The sequence below is a fragment of the Bombus terrestris genome, chromosome 6 (assembly GCF_910591885.1).
Source record: "Bombus terrestris chromosome 6, iyBomTerr1.2, whole genome shotgun sequence".
In the NCBI taxonomy this organism is placed as follows: domain Eukaryota; kingdom Metazoa; phylum Arthropoda; class Insecta; order Hymenoptera; family Apidae; genus Bombus; species Bombus terrestris.
The window spans coordinates 15,039,671-15,059,318 of record NC_063274.1 but is presented as its reverse complement, the minus strand read 5'-3'; the positions used below and the strand labels follow the sequence as shown (position 1 = coordinate 15,059,318).

At 35.4% G+C, this 19,648-nt stretch overlaps 1 protein-coding gene across 1 annotated transcript; it reads right to left on the bottom strand.

Annotated features, from left to right (window-relative positions):
• Positions 1–308: 308 nt before the first annotated feature.
• On the bottom strand, positions 309–18,351 carry LOC100650154 (venom allergen 3-like; the record flags this gene model as incomplete). Its single annotated transcript, XM_048406562.1, has 5 exons — positions 309–489; positions 5,040–5,341; positions 13,428–13,563; positions 17,346–17,430; positions 18,118–18,351. Coding segments are annotated over 5 exons (930 nt in total), but the record flags the coding sequence as incomplete, so codon positions are not given.
• Positions 18,352–19,648: the final 1,297 nt, after the last annotated feature.

Sequence of the window (19,648 nt, the reverse complement as noted above, 5' to 3'; positions counted from 1 at the left end):
ATACAATGCGATAATATAATATTAATTTTCTACAAACTACAATAACGGAGGAAAAACCTTCGACCGGATAGATTTTCCCCTGTAACTCTTTGAATACGTTAAATCGCTCGTTCTTTGCGGAAATACACAAACATCAATAATCAGGAGTCGTTCATTGGTGCAATATCAGTTAAGATTCTTTCAATTTTTTTGTAAAGAACAAGCCTAAAAAATTCCATCTGTTCGAAGACTTTCTGTACGCTATTGTGCACCGAATCAACGGGAAGGAAGAGAAAGAAAAAACGATTTACCTGGTGAATATGGTTTATTGGTAGTGCTAGAGCAGGGAACGACGATAAGTGGTCGACAACAATAATAATACCAGTTGAATAAGATAAATTGTCGATTTGATTAAGAATGCCCCGTTGTTCATCGGTCGATCGTTCCTTTTATCTTGCTTCTGTTGAATCTTGTGCTGCACCTTTTGCGACTGCCGCTTCTGAAACTTTTCTAATAGAGGCAATCATTTTTCTTTTCTTTTTTTCTTATCTTTGTCTCTCTCTCTCTCTCTCTCTCTCTCCCTTTCTTTCTCCATTCAATGGCAGTGCTCATGGAAAACTTTAACGAGCATCCACCTTATCCTTATTGAGATCTCGCAAGCGAGTTCGTCGGTATAAATTGGAAAGATAACTGAAATCCATGCACAATATCGCGACCAACGCGGCAACGTTGTTCTATGTATGTAACGTGTATGTACGCGTTCTTTGAAGGAATTTTCGATCGGTATAGTAGATCGTTGTTTTCGTATACGGAACGAGTCACGCGATATATCGGTTTCCTTGTTTGCCTTTCGATGACATGAAAGAGGGAAAATGTCGACTCGCGAGGAAACAGCCAAGCTGGGTGAGATTTATTTGCTTACGACGTAATGTTGCCACGAAGATTGATGTTTGATACTTACGGCGGCTGCACAAAATATTTGCATGTGCTTCTTTTTACTTTGCGTTTCGACGTGTTTGTTCCGACTGGTCTTTTAGGTAACATTACAATTACTGAACTCGTCGAAATACGAAATCTTTCGTTCCATATGCAATTGGAAGGGTTGCAGTTATGAGACAATTACACAATATTTGGTAATTTAAGTAAATAGCACAACTTTTCAAGCACGTTATAAATTTATGGTTAACTAATATCGATAGCAATAAAATTCTCTTCTCAAGCGTCAAAAATATATTTCTTTATTCAATGTTACATCTATATTTTGTTTCATTAGGAATAAATATCTTTTATTGTGTTTCTTGGCTTCGAGTCTCGAGTGTTCGAATAGAAAACGAATAATCATAGGGAACTTGTCATTCGCAGCACGAGATGACAGAAATGACAGTTACAGTTTAATTAATATCGGGATACATTGATACCTTAACGCGGAAACGCGGATGGATGTCATCAAATGGCTATTTGCGCAGTTAACATAATTCTTTCGCTGTCGTAAGACGCGTACTGTTTGAGACCTGGTAAGAAACCAAACTAGATGACGAATGGATTAATTTTGTCCGCCAAAGTTCTTGGCGACGTTTCCATCAGGAGCGGATTAAGAAGGAGGACTAAAAAGAGTTACAGCCCCGAAGCCTTCTACATTTTTGTTGACACCGCTGTTCAAGAAAAATTTCATTTTACGCCAATAACAAGAAATTCAAATTTAAACATTTTTAAAAATTAAAAGAAAGCAGCTGTTTTTTGATAATGCATAATAAAAAGATTTGAATATGACTTATTATACAATAAATCTCATTCCATATTTACGTAAATTTATTTAATTTTGTTATAGATTAGCAAAGAATACTTGTTATAATATCTAATCGATATATATGTATATACATTTTAATTCCCGCCCCCGAATTTTCTATAAAGGGAACCTCGGTTAGATCAATAATCCCAGGCCTCAAAAACTTTCATCCGGTCTTGGTTTCCATCGACGGATTTTAGATTTTCTTTCCCTTGGAATACGTAATCGACTGAGAAACGATCGAGTAATTTTCGTAACGAGAATCATACGACTAACCCGAAATCACGAACGCTATGTCACGATCGTTCCATTGTAACGTATTAATTTTTATCTTCGTTATGTGTATTATTTGGTTGACGGTGGTCGAATCGCGATAAAAGGTGAGGAAAAGATTTCGCGAGGAATAAAAAAGGTTGTGCACAGAACGAGTCACGCAATTTCAGCGAGGAAAAAGTCGAACAGTGTAACGAGGTTTGTCTTGCTATGATTATTGCTTTTTCCAATTGTAACAACACTCCAGGGAAGGATGCTATTATAGTTTTTTTATCGCGTAACTTTACATTTTGTGCTCCTCTTCGGTCTCGCTCTTTTTCAGAATGTTCCACGCACGAAGGAAAAAGTTGGAAACGAAAGATAAGGTAATTATAAATAATACGTTATGTAGTTAACGTAAATACTTGTGTATAATTTTGTTCGACTCAAAAGGAAACGTATCTCTTGTTAAATTATTGAAAAATAATTTTAGGCGATAAGAAGAAAGATCTTCGCGTGCAATATTTCACGCTAGTATAAGCTTATAGCAAATGAAATTTTGTTTTCGGAGATACGTTTTGTGATTCATTACTCTTCTGCTGATATTCTTCCTGTCATAGTGTGTTTTCATATTATTGTTAGTGATATATCATGTAAAATTTCAACACTTTATGATTCATATTTTTAGTAAGGAATTATTTGAATGATATTTAAACGAATAATGGCGAAAATAAGAAGATATCGATTTAAGTAACTCGATTGGCAATGGTAACAGCGTCACGGTTTTATTGCTGTTCATTCGTTCTAAGTTCAGTTTCAAACAGAAGCGAAAATTTTCGAGGGAACTAGGTACATTTTCGGGAAACTGGAGGATTCAGCAATACCGGAGCAGAGTGCTGAATAAGATTGTAGAGACGCTCCCTTAATGTTCAGCCTGCCCCTTCTATATCTACTTATAGAAATGTTCTGCAACTTGAAGTACCTATATCTCGCAATCAGAGGTAATAGTTTCGCGGCTCTTACAGTCGCTCGAACGACGGATTTTACGAATCGTTCAGACATCGCCGAAATTGCAAAGAAATAACATACTTTTGCGAAGAATAAAATAGGCAACGGAGGAAAATAGAGGAAGTAAGGATATTCTTTAAAAGCTGAAAAATGTATTTTATCAGTCGCGACGCCAAATATTTGCTTTTTTATAGATAAATTTCCTAAAAGTAGCTTTTACTACAAATAAACAAACTAAATCATTTTTTAAATAAAATCCGACAAACTTTTTTCAAACAAAGCAATACTATGCAAAACATTCTTTTGTCCATCATATTTCAGCGTGTGAAAAATCGATGTTTTGTACGCAATAAAAGAAGAAACAAATAACATACAAACTGGTGGCTGCATTTCATTTTTTGACAGAGTAGTATTTCAATATTTACAATGTATATTTCACTATGACCGTTTTCTACTGAATTGAACGTAGAAAATCAGTCTTTCTTTTGCAGATTGACGGTTTATACTTTTATTTTGTTATTTCAACGAAACTTTCATCGCAGTTACCTGCTACCTTGTGAAGTATTTTAAGAGCAGACCGTAATTGCAATTTCCCGCGTTATATTAAGATTTCGACAAAAACAACATCGTTCTCGTTTTCTCGCAGTCATTGAAAAATAACGTAGCAAATAAAGATACACCTAATCAATGAAGCAAAGTAAAACATTATTTCAATACAACTTCAATCTTGTCCTGTCAACATGCGAATGCTTCGATCTTATTTTTAAATTAACCTTACTATTTTTGCGTGTGATCTGCTAAAAATCAATTCGTGTTATTCTATGAAACTTGATGAGCGTAAATTTGATAGGCATGGTTGCTACATTTTTAAACAATTGAAGTGTCAATAGTATTACATTCCGTTCTGTATATCTTACATAGTATCGATATGTAAACACTGTAAAACTGTCCATAAATAGCGTTAAAATATATATAGTATAAATGAATATTGGAAACTAATGGCAAGTTAATCAAAATAATTAAGAGTCACACTTGTGATCTCGTGCAATCGGCAGACTAATTTGATTCACTAAAATGTTTATGAAATCCATACATAATAAATCGAAATTATTTATTAAATCGTAGTTGCATACTGAGTTCGGATACAGTGTCGGAAGAAAGTATCTTTTATATATCTACTAATTAATTATGTTCAAGTATATTAAATTTCGCATGATTTAGAAGTGCCTTCATTTGGTTATCTAATTCCACGAAAGTGAAATATAAAATCTCATAAAAAACTTCTTCATTGGGAAATAACTGTCGGTATTACAAAAATGCTTTGCATAGCCTTTGTAGCTTGACGCAACAATTTTCTGCAATTTGCCTGGAAAGATCTACTTGCCCCGTTTTACCATTAAATCCCTTATTTAATCTTACTCTACGACATCCTTTCTCATCCTCGACCATTTCGATATCGCAGAGACTATGCGCACACTAATGACAATTTGTCGCGCGATATTTTCGTTATTTATGAAAAGGACATTCGTTAAAGGACATTGCAAGACTAGCATTTAACTGCTTATAGGAGAAAGAAACAATTGAACTTGCGGTTGATGCGAACGGGAGCGTGACAAATTGTCACCAACGCGCACGCAGCCTAAATATTCCGTTATTTATGATAACGAAAACATTTCACATTGTTCTTGTTGTAACAAATTGTTGCATAGACTTTTAACGATGATTGTACGTATCGTGTCTTATGTTTCCCATTAGCTTCTGGCAACAGAACTAACCCACTCCGTATATATCGAATAACCTGAAGCTAATCTCCCGTGAGAACAGCGATCCGAATACTCCATGAAAACGATTCTAATGTCGCGTCGTCGCGTCATCGCAAGAATCGTCATCCAAGGAAATAGTTAACAAGCGCTGTATGCAGACTCAGCGAGGGAGAGAACAGAGAGAAGAGAAAGGAGGCGACAACGATCGCGCGAGTTCCCCGGCGGGAACATCTCTACGAGGAAACACTTACGACAGAGGGCTTGGTATCGTGAGCTGCGGATCGTCCCCGGTGGACAAAGAGCCGGCACACCATCTTCGTACAGTTCTCTTGCTGTGTTCCGATCGAGTGGGCCGTAATTGCACACGAGGGCCTCTACGCGATCCCCGAATCCAACTGCCATTGTACGGCCGGCTATTGGCGTGTCTGTGCTACTGCTTGTCGATTGCCCGGACCTGCCCGTGTAAATTGCACGACCGCAACCGATCTGCCTAATTGTCGACGACGCGAACGGAATGTAAGACAGGTTGCTCCGCGCTGCGAAATTCACCAATCTGAAATCGAGGGATTGTGAATGAGAAGGTTTCGCAGCGAAGCATAGAAACTGCAATGTAAGATGAGGTGATTGCGGTGCCCTGAAACAATCGATACTATTGTCAATATTTCATGGTTCTCAACGAAAATGCGATTTATCAGTAAATATTGACAATATCGTATTGACAATACTTATTGAGCCCTTCGGTTGAGAATCTTGAAATGGTGACAATATATATATGTCGAGTTGGCGTTAAGATTAGAGTTAGGGTTAAGGACGTGAAACGAATCCCTATTGGCATTAGACGTGATCATTATGCAATAGAGGAGATATTTACAAGTATAAATATGACTATGATGGAATTTGAAAAGTAATCGCGATAATTAGATACACGAGAAGCTAATGACAATGATCCTAGGCTCAATAACGAATTCGCGGTCAACGGGATGACGAATTCTACTCATCTTTAGCGTCTAAGTTGTACTCAATGTTTTTTCTTTTTTTTTTTTTTTTTTTACTTATTAGAATATTTACAATCAATTCTCGTTGAGACTTTTCAGTAACTTAATTTGGCGTGATACAATGACATGGCTTATAATAGTTTTATATTGTTGGTTCTAGTAGGATCTAAGGATTTAATCTAAAGGGTATTTTCTTTTTAGTCTGCGGATCTGGTCCGCCGTGTCTAGTAGTTCGGTGACTAATGGGTTGTGGTGGTTGTTGACTCTTGTGTTATATCTGCTTCTGGACTTGTGTATTTCATATTTGACTGTAGGTATCTTGAGGTCACGGTGGATTGTTTCGTTGGTAACATACCAGGGTGCATTTATTAGGGATCTTAGTGTTTTCGATTGGAAGCGTTGAAGTATTTCAATGTTGGAATTACTTGCTGTTCCCCATAGTTGGATTCCGTAGGTCCAGACAGGTTTTACTACGATCTTATAGAGCGTAATCTTATTCTGCGTGCTTAGGTTGGAGCGATGGCTAATGAGCCAATAAAATTTTTTGAGTTTGTCCCTGAGTTGTTTAGATTTGTCTACGATATGTTGTTTCCAGGTTAATCTCCTGTCCAGAGTCATGCCCAGGTATCTGACGGTGTCCTTGTTAGGAACTGTTATATTGTTAATGGAGACCTGCGGGCAGGTTTGTTTTCGCAGCGTGAAGGTTACATGTGTGGATTTTTTTTCATTAATTTCGAAGCCCCATTTATGGAACCACTTCTCCATTGAGTCGAGACCTCGCTGGAGAGTGGATGAGGCTATTATCGGGTTGGCGTGGGACGCTAATAGCGCTGTGTCGTCAGCAAATGTTGCTATGGTTAATTCTATCGATATTGGTAAATCGGCAGTATAGATGAAGAACAGAAGGGGTCCGAGGACACTGCCTTGGGGTATGCCCGCTTCTTTTCTGGGAAAGTTGTGGTAATGGCGTCTGCGCATTTAACCACGAATTGCCTATTGGTTAGGTAGGACTTTAGGATGGAGTAGGAAGTGTGTGGTAGGACTTTTTTATGTTTGTAAAGAAGCCCTTCATGCCATACTTTGTCGAATGTCTGTTGAATATCAAGGAATACCGCTGAGCAATATTTTTTTTTTCGAGTGTTTGGCTGATATTGTGTGTTATTCGGTGGATTTGCTCTATTGTGGAATGCTGCTTCCAAAAACCGAATTGATGATCTGGCAGGGTTTTCAGATCCTCTAGGAGTGAAAGGAGTCGATTCGTTAGCAACTTTTCGAATAATTTTGACAAAGTGGGTAGAAGATTATTTGGGCGATAGGAGCTAGTTTCGTGTATTGGTTTTCCGGGTTTAGGGATGAGCGTAATTTGTGACGTTTTCCAGGTTTTGGGATAGTATTCAAGGCGAAGAATTGCATTGAAAATTGAAGAAATGAGTGCAATCCCTTTTACAGGTAGTTCCTTAATTGCTTTGTTATTTATTTGATCATGTCCCGGTGCTTTCCTGGGGTTCAGACGATGGATTAATTCAGTAACCTCTAGAGAAGTGAAAAGTTTAATGGGGAGAGACATTTGGAAGGGAGAATGCAGGTATTCTGTTATTTCCGGACCGGTATTGGAGGAATGAGGTTTAAAAACGTTGGATATGTATTTGGCGAACAGGTTGGCTTTTTCTATAGGGCTTCGTGCCCATCCGCCTTGCGGACAGCGAATTGGTGGGATTATTTGCAAGGGACGCGTGAGTTTCCTGGAAGCCTTCCATAGTGAGTAGTTAGAGTCTGCAGAGGGGGACAAATTGACGAGGTACTTTTGGAAACAGTCATTTTTGTAATTTTTAATGATTTTGGTTAACTTCCTGGTTGCGTTGTTTAGTTTGCGTTTGTCGTCCGGTGTTCTATGGGTTTGCCATACTCTTCTTAGTCTTTGTTTTTCTGTGATTTTGTTTAATATGTAATGGGGATATTCGTGTTTACTGATAGAAGTCTTAGTAGGTGTTGAGGAGCGGATAGCGTTTATTATGCTCGTGTTTAAGTATTCTGTGGCAGTTTCGATATCTTCCTTTGTTTTTAGTGAGATTGAGGCAGAGGTTGAGCGGTTAAAGACTTCTCTAAAGAGCTGCCAATTGGTGAGTTGGTTGTGAATAAGGCCATTAGGTGGGTTCTCGATTATTGCTGAACTGTTGCTATTACGGGGGAGCGGTCAGAAGAGAGTTCAGCCGAGGAGTTGATTTGGACATATCTGGGCGAGATATTTTTGGTTATGAAGAAGTCGGGGATTATGATTATAATCGGGGATTTTGTTAGTGTCAGTGGGCCAGTATGTGGGTTCATATGTGGTAAGTTAGTTGAGATTGTTGGTGATTATGCTTTTCAGGAGGTTTTTGCCTCTTGCTGTGACAAGTCTGCTGCCCCATTGGGTATGTTTGGCGTTATAGTCTCCTCCAGCTATGAATCTATTGCCTAGGACGTCAAAGAGGCTATCGAAGTTCTCTTTAGCAATCGAGTGTCTGGGAGGGTAGTATACTGCTGAGGTGCTCATTGTACCATGGCGGTCTTCTATTGCTACGCTTGTGGCTTGAAGGTAGCCTTTCTGGAATGATGGAAGCTCGTAGTGCTTAATGCTGGATTTGACGATGATTCCGGTGCCACCGTGTGCCTTCGCACTGGGGTGTTGTGTGTGGTAGATGTTGTAGCCGTGTATTTTGAGGTAGTTTTTGTCGGTGAAGTGGGTTTCAGATATGAGCATTACGTCGATTTGCTGCTGTTTTAAGAAGAGTTCTATTTCAAATTTGTGCTGAGCTAGACCGTTGGCGTTCCACAGAGCTAGACGCATTGGTTTTATTTTGCTTCTGTGCGTATTAATTTATCCATGAAGAGTGTAAGTAGTGACAGCAAGTTGTTAATTTGCTCAGTTTGCTTCTCGATTAGTTTTTCGAGTCTGGTGAAGTTGTCTGTGTTTTGTGAGGTGGGAACACTATTTTCTGAGTGTCCACTGTGGGTTTTCGAATTGTCTATGTTTCCTTGTGCTGCTTGGGCATAGGAGATTGATGGTGTAGAGAATTTTTTGGGTCTAGGTTCTTGTTTGGTTATCTCCTTGGGTCTGAGTTTAGGGTACTTATTATTATGTAGCGTTTCATAGGCTAAGCATCCTTTGTAGTTCGCAAGATGCTCTCCTTGACAGTGGATGCACTTCGCGGGGGTTTCTGAGGATTTAGTGCATTGGTCAGTGGGATGACTACCAGCACATTTTACGCACCAGAAATTATGATTGCAGTATTTCTGCGTGTGGCCGTACCTTTGGCACCTTTTGCATTGTACTATCTCTTTCTTTACAAGAGGTGGTTCGAACTTAACTATGGAGTTCATCAGCCGGTTGACGTTGTAGATTTCTTTATTATTTTCTTTTTGTTTTATATCTATGAAAAATAGCGATAGTGGATTTTTTGTGATTCTATGTCTTATGTTGCTGATGTTAGTTACGTCGTGACCAAGCTTTAGAAGTTCGAACTTTACTTCGTCTAGATCGACTGAGTGGTGGATATTGCGTAGCACCACACGAAATGTTCTTTCTTGCTTGAGCTGGTATGTGTGGAAGTTGGCATTCAGGGTTTTTAACAACTTCGTTAATTTTCTGTATGCGTCTGGGGTGGTTGGCAGGACTTTTACACTGTTGTTGCTGATTTTCAATTTATATTCCTCCTTACCGATTTCTTTTTGAATTGTCTTTGTCATTGATTGAATGTCAATAACATCATCGATGAAGATTGGCGGGGGAGGGGTTTTTTTGTGTAAGTTGTGTATTTACCAGTATCTGGTAAATCTGGTATCTGGACACTGGGCTTGGTATTTAATGAGCCATCCCAATAAATAAAATTTGACCAGTTATGGAAAAAATGTAATACTTTGTCCAACATCATGCGATACGTACAATAAAACTGATGGTGATAGCTACGTATTGTCCTAGATTTTTAATAGCCTATATGTAATAAATATACGACACATGGAACTGCCACTAAAATTCGCTTGTGGAGACACCTAATTTTGAAAATTGTTTATCATTATTCCTAACATTGCACAAATTTGCCACCGACAAATTTATTTCATACCATTTATCGTTTAGTTTGATCAATCGAATTTGACTAAAGTTGATTCATTACTGTACCAACATATATGATTAAATGAAGCAATTAAGACCGATACACGCATATGCATTAGTTTTGACACTTGGAATTAAACAGAATCTATCAATAATCTAATAATAATTATCGAGAGTCTACGATAATTATGTCCTTCACTGAAGCATATTAGAATTAAGAAAATAATTTAATCAATCAGAAATTAAGCAAATTCAGCAAAACGATATTAACGATACGATTTGAAAATTTCAATCTACTACCACTGTAATACAGATTATTATACAAACTATAATATAGAGGATTTTCATTAAGATCGACGGTGAAAGCTCGATGTTTCGGTGTTTCCTAGGCAACGTCGATTCGATGTAAGCGAAATGCGTCTGTCGTACATATACAGTTGGGATAAAACACGCAGAGACAGAGTGGAAAGTTAAGGTAAGGGGTAGAGAAAGAGGCAATGTAAACCTTCTGCTATATTCAAAGGCGAGTTAACAGTGTCTACACACGCTGCACCGACCAGTTCCATTTACAAAGTGAAAGCCTTGGCAGATAAAAGTCGTTTCGATCAATTCAACTTAGGCTATTGAATGCTGTGCAGAATGACAATACGTGTGGATTTTCACGCGACTTGGGTACACATTCACACATACACAGGCTCGCGTATACACGAAGTATTATCACACGACAAACGTACGGTGAAAGGCCTTGTGTCTTTTGACTCCCTTTGTATCTGCGCTATTTATTGTTGATCCCTGAAGATGGAAGAGAAGTGATTGAATTACATTGAATTTTACGAGTCATACTCGTTGATCGTTTTCCCTTAAAGTCGTTTAAAAGCTTATGTCATGCATTTCGTAAGATGATTCCTGTCTTTTTCTACGCCATTTACTACTTTCTGTAATTCGAAGATATGAAGAAATATACTGACATATTTGTATTTTGTAATTTTTATTTTGATTTTCAAGCTTGATTACGAAATGGAAGAGCACTGAATAATGAAAAAGTTATAAAAAAATAAAATAATGAAAGAAGTATTTATTTATTGTATCGTTATGTGTACGTTCCAAAAAATATATTTTGCCATTCTATTCTAATATACTTATAATTATAAAATTAAATAAAATGACGCTACATATGTAATTTCTGTCTTCGATCCTTTTAAAGATTTTGAAAATTTACGTTGGCTAGAAAAAAACGTTTTATAAATGCTTAGGTACTCCGAATAGCCACAAAACTGCGCGACGCTTCCTAAAAATATCGAAGTATAAAATATCATACTCCGTAATGAAGTAATAATACCATCGAAATATCGTAGTAGATACCAATAAATACAAAATTAACAAAATATTCTTCTCTCCGTGCAATTTCGTTAACGGAAAATATCCTTCGTTTCCCAGTATTCAGCAAATTAGTTTCATTAACAATATAAAAATAAACATTATGTCACAAACGACAACGAAATCATAAAGCTACGTTCATTTCGTCCTTTTTATTTTTTGCGTGTCGAACCGCCGTTAATGCAAATAACGAGTTTACGTCGTGATAAAGTCGCGCCGATATGATTAATGCATATCCATTTTTTCGTTTGCTTTTCTGGCCGTATTTCTCGCTTTTTTACGTTTTTAATCAAATCCTATCTATCTTGTTAAATTACATATGATTCGTACTTATCCGTCAATCGTCCGCCTGTGGTAATTCACCGTGAATATGTTTGTGAAAGCCGCTTAATGTTACAAAACCGAACAAAGATATCTATTCGCACACCACTTTTGATATAATTTCACAATTAAATAACATCTCTGCATATATATCGGATTGATATCGGAAAGCTTTTGTTACAATTTAAAATACGAGATGTTTTTGTACAAAATTGTGTACCTAAAATCTTGAGTGTACGCGTATTTGTAAGTATTTTGTACAAGTACCTTTACCTCGTTCTATCCTAGTCTATCCAATTGGATATATGGATTTTCAATTTGTTAATCTTCTATTTAGGTTCATGGCTATTTGATCTGAAGGCTTTGTTTCAAGCATTTCCTGTAATCCTAAACCATGGCATGACTTATTATCGTCGAGATCATATTACTCCTATATCAATTTTTCATATCAGAATATTTCCAGACTTTCAGGATTTTAGTCATTCCTCAGGGGCTAATAAAATCCGCATCAATATTTCTGAACGACAAATTATTTCGATACTTCAACGCCGTGCAGAGGGAATGAAAAGGGAAACAAGATCTTTGGCAATCTTTGGCGCCGTTCCAATTATTCCGTCAAATTCTCTTCCATCGTTCAAATCATTCCTTTCTATAAAAGAAATAGTGACTGAAGGAAGTAACTCATCAAAATTTTATATCTCATGAATGAAATTTTATAACTGATTTAAATTGTGTGTAAAAATGAGGTATTTATTCATTCAGAATAAAAGAACCCTTAAAACATTTAAAAGAAGAAAACGTCTATTAGGATCCAATTTATTTGATTCATAAAAGTATGAATTTGTATAAAAACCCATAGCCTGCAAATTATAATAAATAGTAACAGAAACGAATAGGAAAATATTGGCGATTATTTTTAAATATTCTCACAGAATCAAAGATTCATTGATGTACCATTAAGAAAGAAGGCGAGGTGGAATTCAAATCTTATTCGTTATATTGTTATGTAAAAAAACATTTTAAGTATTGTATTAAGTAAACATTTAAGTATTGTAGTATTCCTAGTATTAAGGTACCGTTGGGGAAGGCATATTTTTGTTTCCATACAATAGACAGATTAAACTGTATGTATATGGAAAAGAATTAGTTTCAGAGCCTTCCTAAAGAATAAATCGATTTCGAATTAACTACATTGCCACGTTCCAAATCTTCGCTTTCCCCCTTATGTTCCCCGCAATTGAATTAAAAACAATATAAGTCACTTTGTAGAAACAAATATAACTTATAACGTTTCTTACAAATCACTTTTCCTATTTTATCATATACGCATCTACTAATTTTTGGCTTGTCTGCGCTCATTTAACGTATTAATGACGTATAATTCTGTACTAATTTACAAGCGAAAGATATGATTCACCGAATAATTCGATCCTCTCTCCCCCCCCCCCTCCAAAAAACTTGTTTGTTTCCGATCTCACCGATTCAATTACAGTGTCTTGTTAAACCAGCCACAATAGAACAATTAAACTCAGCAACCTGAACTATACAACAATCCTCCCAATCTCAAAAAACTGAAAGACTACCATACAAATGAAATTCAATTTAACACGATACACAGAATCGGTGCGGAGTACGGCCATGCGCTCACTTTTATTCTTTTCGAATAACGCCTTTCACACCGGATCTCTCTGCTGAAGTTCATCCTCGCACGCTCGTGTAAAAGGGTAGATTGAAAAAGAGAACTTGAAAAACAAAAAAAAAAAAAAAGAAAAGAAAAGAAAGAAGAGGAAAAAATAATCACGGCGAAAAATGACGCTGCCTCAAAATCCGTACAAAAGCGCACGCAAAGAGCTCACCCGAATTCCGCAGAATCGAAGTCTTCTACTTCGTCGTACCATGATTGAATATGAAAGCGAATCCTCGCGGTGGACGTTGTGTTTCCTACGCTGTACATATCGAGTACGTGCACGTTCTGCCATACTCCGAATCGTTCTACAAAAGATAGACACCCGGATTGTTAGCACCTGTAATTTTAGGTTCCAAATGATTGAATGATACGAAGTGGCTCACGAAAGTATTCTGACATTCCTAGAAATATTTTATGTATATGCAGTTATACGAAACATTTCGAAATATCACTAACACTGTACCGAGACACGGATCGTTAACATCAAATTGTTCAAATCGATGAAATGACATAATGAAATTCTTTTTCTTCGGATGTTCCTTTATTCAAATTTTATATACACGTGTAAGTATTAAACGTATGCATACTTTGATCGGTGTAAATTTTATTTTCCTGAATTCAAGTTAATTTAAAATTGAACGCGACGATCGTGGAATCCGCAATGGAATATTTAATAATACCAGTATACCATCGCTAACTTCGATGTTATTCGATGTTTACCATCTGCTGGAAGTATTGTTACGCTAAAACAATTCATTTGTTACCAGAAAATGTAAATACTTCATATTTATGCATCAAAATGCCAAAATAATAATCGAATAACGTTTGTTAAAAGAAGCTGTGTTGAAATTTGTTGTTAGCAACAGACCTGCAATCATAGGAATTTGTGGAACTACATAAATAGCTTCATAAATTGATGCGACGAACATACTTAAATATCGGATTATGTATTAGCGTGTTAAATATTATATAAACTAAATTACGGGTACTATGACTCGAATAATCAATTAATAATAATATTCATGCTGGTAAATATTAATTTTGTTATTAATAAATAGTATTAACATAATATCAATAATCGATATTATAAACAGTGATTAAAAATATATGCGTCGTAAATGTATTATAGAATACATAATTGCTATATATTTTTTGCGGGGAGAATCGCTGTCACAAATAAACTATCTTACTTTAGAAATTCGTTAGATCTGGTTCACGTATGACTGACCTCCGGTTTTCAGTCTCATACCCGAGACTGTTTTAATAAAAGGTATTCTGGTCATTGAATTGATAAAAGAGAGCCAACTGCATGACCCACATGCTCCGGATGCCACATGCTAACGAATTTCAATCTTTCGGATTTTTTCATCCGGAGACAACTCTACCGGCTTATTCGTTGGAATCCTGTTGATGGTTCGCAAGATCTCAATTATAAACTCGCGTTACGCAATCCAGAACGCACCAGGGGGTTTGAATGTCACGTGCCGTGATATATCGAGGGTCACACTTGAATATTTTTCTATTATACGAAAAAATCAGAGAAAAATGATAAAATCTTTAATTTGGAAAAATTGTGCGCGATGTTTAAATTTTCGCTATCGAACGTTATTCTTTCACTCTCAAACGTTATTACAGATACAGTAGAAGCTCGATTATCCGAACTAACTTCGTTCAGGATGATCGGATAATCGAATTTTTCGTATAATCGAATTTTTCGTATAATCGAACGACTCGTATTTAACTACATTCTACGTGAAAAATTGTAATTTGTTACATATTACAAGTATTATATACGTAAGTTTTATTCATCATTGTTTTCCCAATCCTTGTGAGCTGCAAAATCTCATATCTTTTTTAAAGTTAATAGTTTCGCAGAAGTATCATTTGTGGAAATGTTGTCTTCTTCAAGATTGTTAATTTCAAAATTTTTAATTTACTAATTCCGCAAATCACTGCTATTTCAGTTACTGTTTCACCACTGCCTAATCGAGTCACTGTTTCACGTCTCCCCTGAATTGAAAACGGTACGCTTATATTTTGATATATTAGCGTGCAATATAAAAATCAACTGACAATATATCGACAATACAGACAACATACTAGCTTGTCTCTCATCGACAAAAATATATATACAATGTACCGATGCAATGGTCGGATAATCGGACGTTCGAATAATCGATGTTCAAATAATGGAGGTTCTACTGTACTTACAAAGGCTCAAACATACAAAACAACTGCATATTCAGTATAAAAAGAAATGGAACATTACCATTTAACTGGGCTCTTCATATGTATATTTTTCTTGTTGCATTATTATTTTACTGTTGTATTACGTAGTACAATATTTTCTTAATTATTTTATTACTCTAATACATATTTACTTAATATCTTGTTGTTTTATTAATGTTTTATTAATATCTTGTATATATTGATATCTTTTCCTTTTTTTTTTTTTTTTTTTGTTTAATGAAACGATCCGCTTAATTTCTTATGTTTAGTATTCTTTTCGTACCATAATTGTTTATTTATACATGCAATATTCGCTTTCATATTTCACTTTACTTTGTTTTATTTCAAGTTGATGTTACTCTGATATTATTGTGTTTATTTTACGTTTTGCATACTTTGCTTTAAATTGATTGAATCAACGAGTCTGGTTTGATAATGAAAAGCCGATGTTTTAAATTAGCTATACTTTTATTGTTTTAACTGCTGAAATATTTACGCGGAACAGAACGAAATAAACTTTTCAAGTGGGCTTCCCCTTTCCTCTTTTTAATTTCATTAATGTATTAGAAACATTTTCGGACAAAAGGAATTCTACGAACTCATGCTTTTTCTAACAGGATATATCTACGCACAATTAGTTTTTTACATATTTCAATTGGTTTTCTTTTCTAGGTAACTTTATATTTTCCGCGATGAGCGTAAATAAGAGAATCTATTTCAATTATGTACCGAACGATATAAAACCATACATAAAACAAAGAAATTGTTTCCATGCATTACCAGTTAAACGCTTGAAAATTCTGTATACTGAAAAAAGTATAAGAATTATAACTAAAGTTAATAATTTTAAGCCACTATAAAATACATTTTTTGTCCTTAAAAATATACCAAAGGAAAATAAGATGCTTTGTCGAATTAAGTTAGCCTATGTAATATTATTCTTTTAAATTATATAACTGTTTCTGAAATGAATAAAAAAATTTTCAAATTTATGTTACAGCAATCGAACAAATGATTCCAAGCTTTTAATCGATGATGTATATGTAGAGGAATTGTAGAGGATTGATAAGTAGGTAACGAGAACTTGATGTTGCAACTCGTCAAATATATTTGAAATAAATGAAATAAATTATAAATAAATATAGACAATGTCCAAAGTCGCTCGTGCAAACGTATTAGCAAAGACAGTGTATAATCGCTCGCAGATAACTCGTAGATATTAATCGATAACTCGTATAACTCGTATAACTGCCTCGCTCGCGATCGCGTCCGTTTATTTATACTGATCGGGGGAGAGTCGAAAAATTCGAATTCGTCTTTGTTCAACATTTGCACGTAGCGGCGACATTGTTTTGCCCGGAGTTTATTTATTCTTACATTACGTGTATCCTAACGATCTTGATATTCCGAGGCAAAACAACAACATAAGTTGCATTATCCTCTGACTCATGTGCCGCTACATATATTATCAAAGCTCAGACAAATATTTCGAAGGCATCTAAAGCACGTCAATTGTTTCTTGACAAAATCAAACGAACAATCAAGTGCACCCATCGAAGACAGGCAATAAACGAAATGGAATTTTTCTTTTATAAGAACCACTATCGCTTTTTACGTCTTGCTGTTGCAAATTGAAGTGAAGTCGAAACAAACTACACGGGATGAAAAAAAACAGTATGGTAGGGGAAATTCGCAAGTAAGAAAAAGAAAAATTGAGGTAAAAAGAAGAAACGCACTGACATCGATCCGGTTGCAGGCGGAACAATTTCGCGTTCGAACGTATACCGGTGGATATTGAAAAATGATAGGGACGACTAAAGCGAATGAAAAATGGAATATATCTGTAGGAGTTACTTGCCAACGTCTCTACACTGATCTTTCTCGAGAAGGTTGCACTGTACTACCCATCGTCTCGCGATATGAGCAAGTTCGTCATCCCAGATCTGTCAAAATAAATATCGACATCAGATTCTTTATTCGAAATGATCGAAAAAATCCACGATAGCTATGTAATTAGAGAGATATTACTGATATTATACGCTGCATTATACTGCGATTTTGTTTGTTATTAATATATACAGAATAAATGTAGCTTCAACCGTTAATTGTTATGATCAGACGACGGACTTTTGTACATTTATAGGGAATGTAATATTGTAAAAATGCTTATAATATACGAAAATATTCGAAATATTCCATACACATATAACACAGATAAAATATCCATAACTGAACTCATAATTATGAAGCTCAAATTAATTTAAAGAGAAGACAGAAATATGAGATACCATTTTTGACTTTTGTATAGCACTTGTATATTTAAAAACCGATCGAAAATCAAGCATTAGAGGGACTAAAATTCTCCCACGACAGCTATTCACTTTCCTTCAATTGACAGTTTTTATTTGGGTCGTAATATAAAGTTTTTATAACTCGAGTTTACAAGTTACATTGGGTTTACGCGTATCGAAGTGGCATATACTTTGATTTATGAACAGATTTATGAAATAAAACAGTCGAAAGGGACTGGTTGGGAATTTTTCTACTATAGAGAGGGTTGAAATTTCTTCACAGTTGCCATTCAACACCTGAATGTTGTTCATGCCAGTCGTCAGCATGTTCCAACCTTATCCCTTCTTTTTTATAGCCACATATATTATGCCTTGGTGGACCAAACTAAATCGTACCAGCTCCATCATGAACTTTGCTGGACGTTGAGGTCCCGGATTTCCTCGCTCCTCGTCCCCGTTCGCCACAGTGTTGCGATAAACGTTGTGCCAATCGAGTATGGTCTCGATATCCTTCTCGTTCAGATCAGTATGCTGAAGGTTCACGCACCTGGTGCCATCCGTGTCGTGCTGTGAAAATGATATATCGAAATTTCGATTTACGATAGGACATTAGATGCTTTACTATTAACTTAATATTAAGAAAGTAGAATGTTATGTTTAATAAAGGAAAAGGAATAGTTATCCTCTTTGATCATTTCTTTCCTTATTTCTTATAATAATATTTCTTTCAATATCTTTGTTTCTTGCTGCTTTGTCTTTAACGATTTTACGTCATTCGAACGTCTTTTAAGTTTGACAAACAAACGAGATATTGTTAATTGAATCGCTGCTTTAATCTTCCTGTTCGTTTCAAATTTCTTTTATACATTCTAATTGAAATTGTCATTTAAAAGCTCGATTAGTTATACATTTTGGAAGTTTGTATTAATAAATGCAAATTATGAACTGAAATTTCTATAACTGATATAGCAATAGTACAGGAATGGTGCAGATATCATACATATTGTATGAAGACTCTATCATATTACTATATTTTAAGTACATCGATGATTTATTATACCTATGGTTACTCTCACGAAGATTACGGTTTTAAAATACGATTTCCATTATTTGATATAATGTTAGAAGATCTATTTCCATTTTCCATATTAAAATTTCTGAAACGTACATAAAAATGTATCAATTGGTACGATCAATTATTATCAAGAATACACAAATGTATTTGGTTTGGGTCGAATAGTTTGAATAAAATTAAAATGTCAATAACCTTCTTTTTATATGGATTCATAGTTCCTTCGAACTAGCGCTATCGACTTGCGAATTTCGTACTCAATAAAAATAGCCTCTTTAAGCTTTTCATACGAAGTGCTATCGAATTTAGTGGAAGGGTACTCGAAGCAGATACTTTCTTTAGGTAGAGCTTTGACGTGATGCTTCATCGAATTCGCTTTGATGTATAACAGAGGAAGAAGCATTTTTTTATGTCTATCACAAGCCCACTGGCGTATTCTATTTTTTTAGAAGTAGGCTATGAAATTCACTTTGTCAGTCTTGATTTTCGTTCTACGTGTTTTTTGTTCGGTTGTTCTATGCGCGTAAAATACATACATGTGTGGTATCCTAAAGCTAAATTAATTCATCAAGTATATACGTATATATTCTTTCATATTTTTGTACGGACAATGTATAAAATTCTATAGTCTATACATTCTATATTCTACAATACATTTCTACTTTAAGTAATAAAGACACTTATTTAAGAAAAAAAAAAGAAAACAGAATATAATATGAAAAAAAATATTAACCGTCGATTCAGAAAAAGTGAGTAATTCAAAAAATTTCAAGATCGACGTAAAAAATCGTTCTAAGA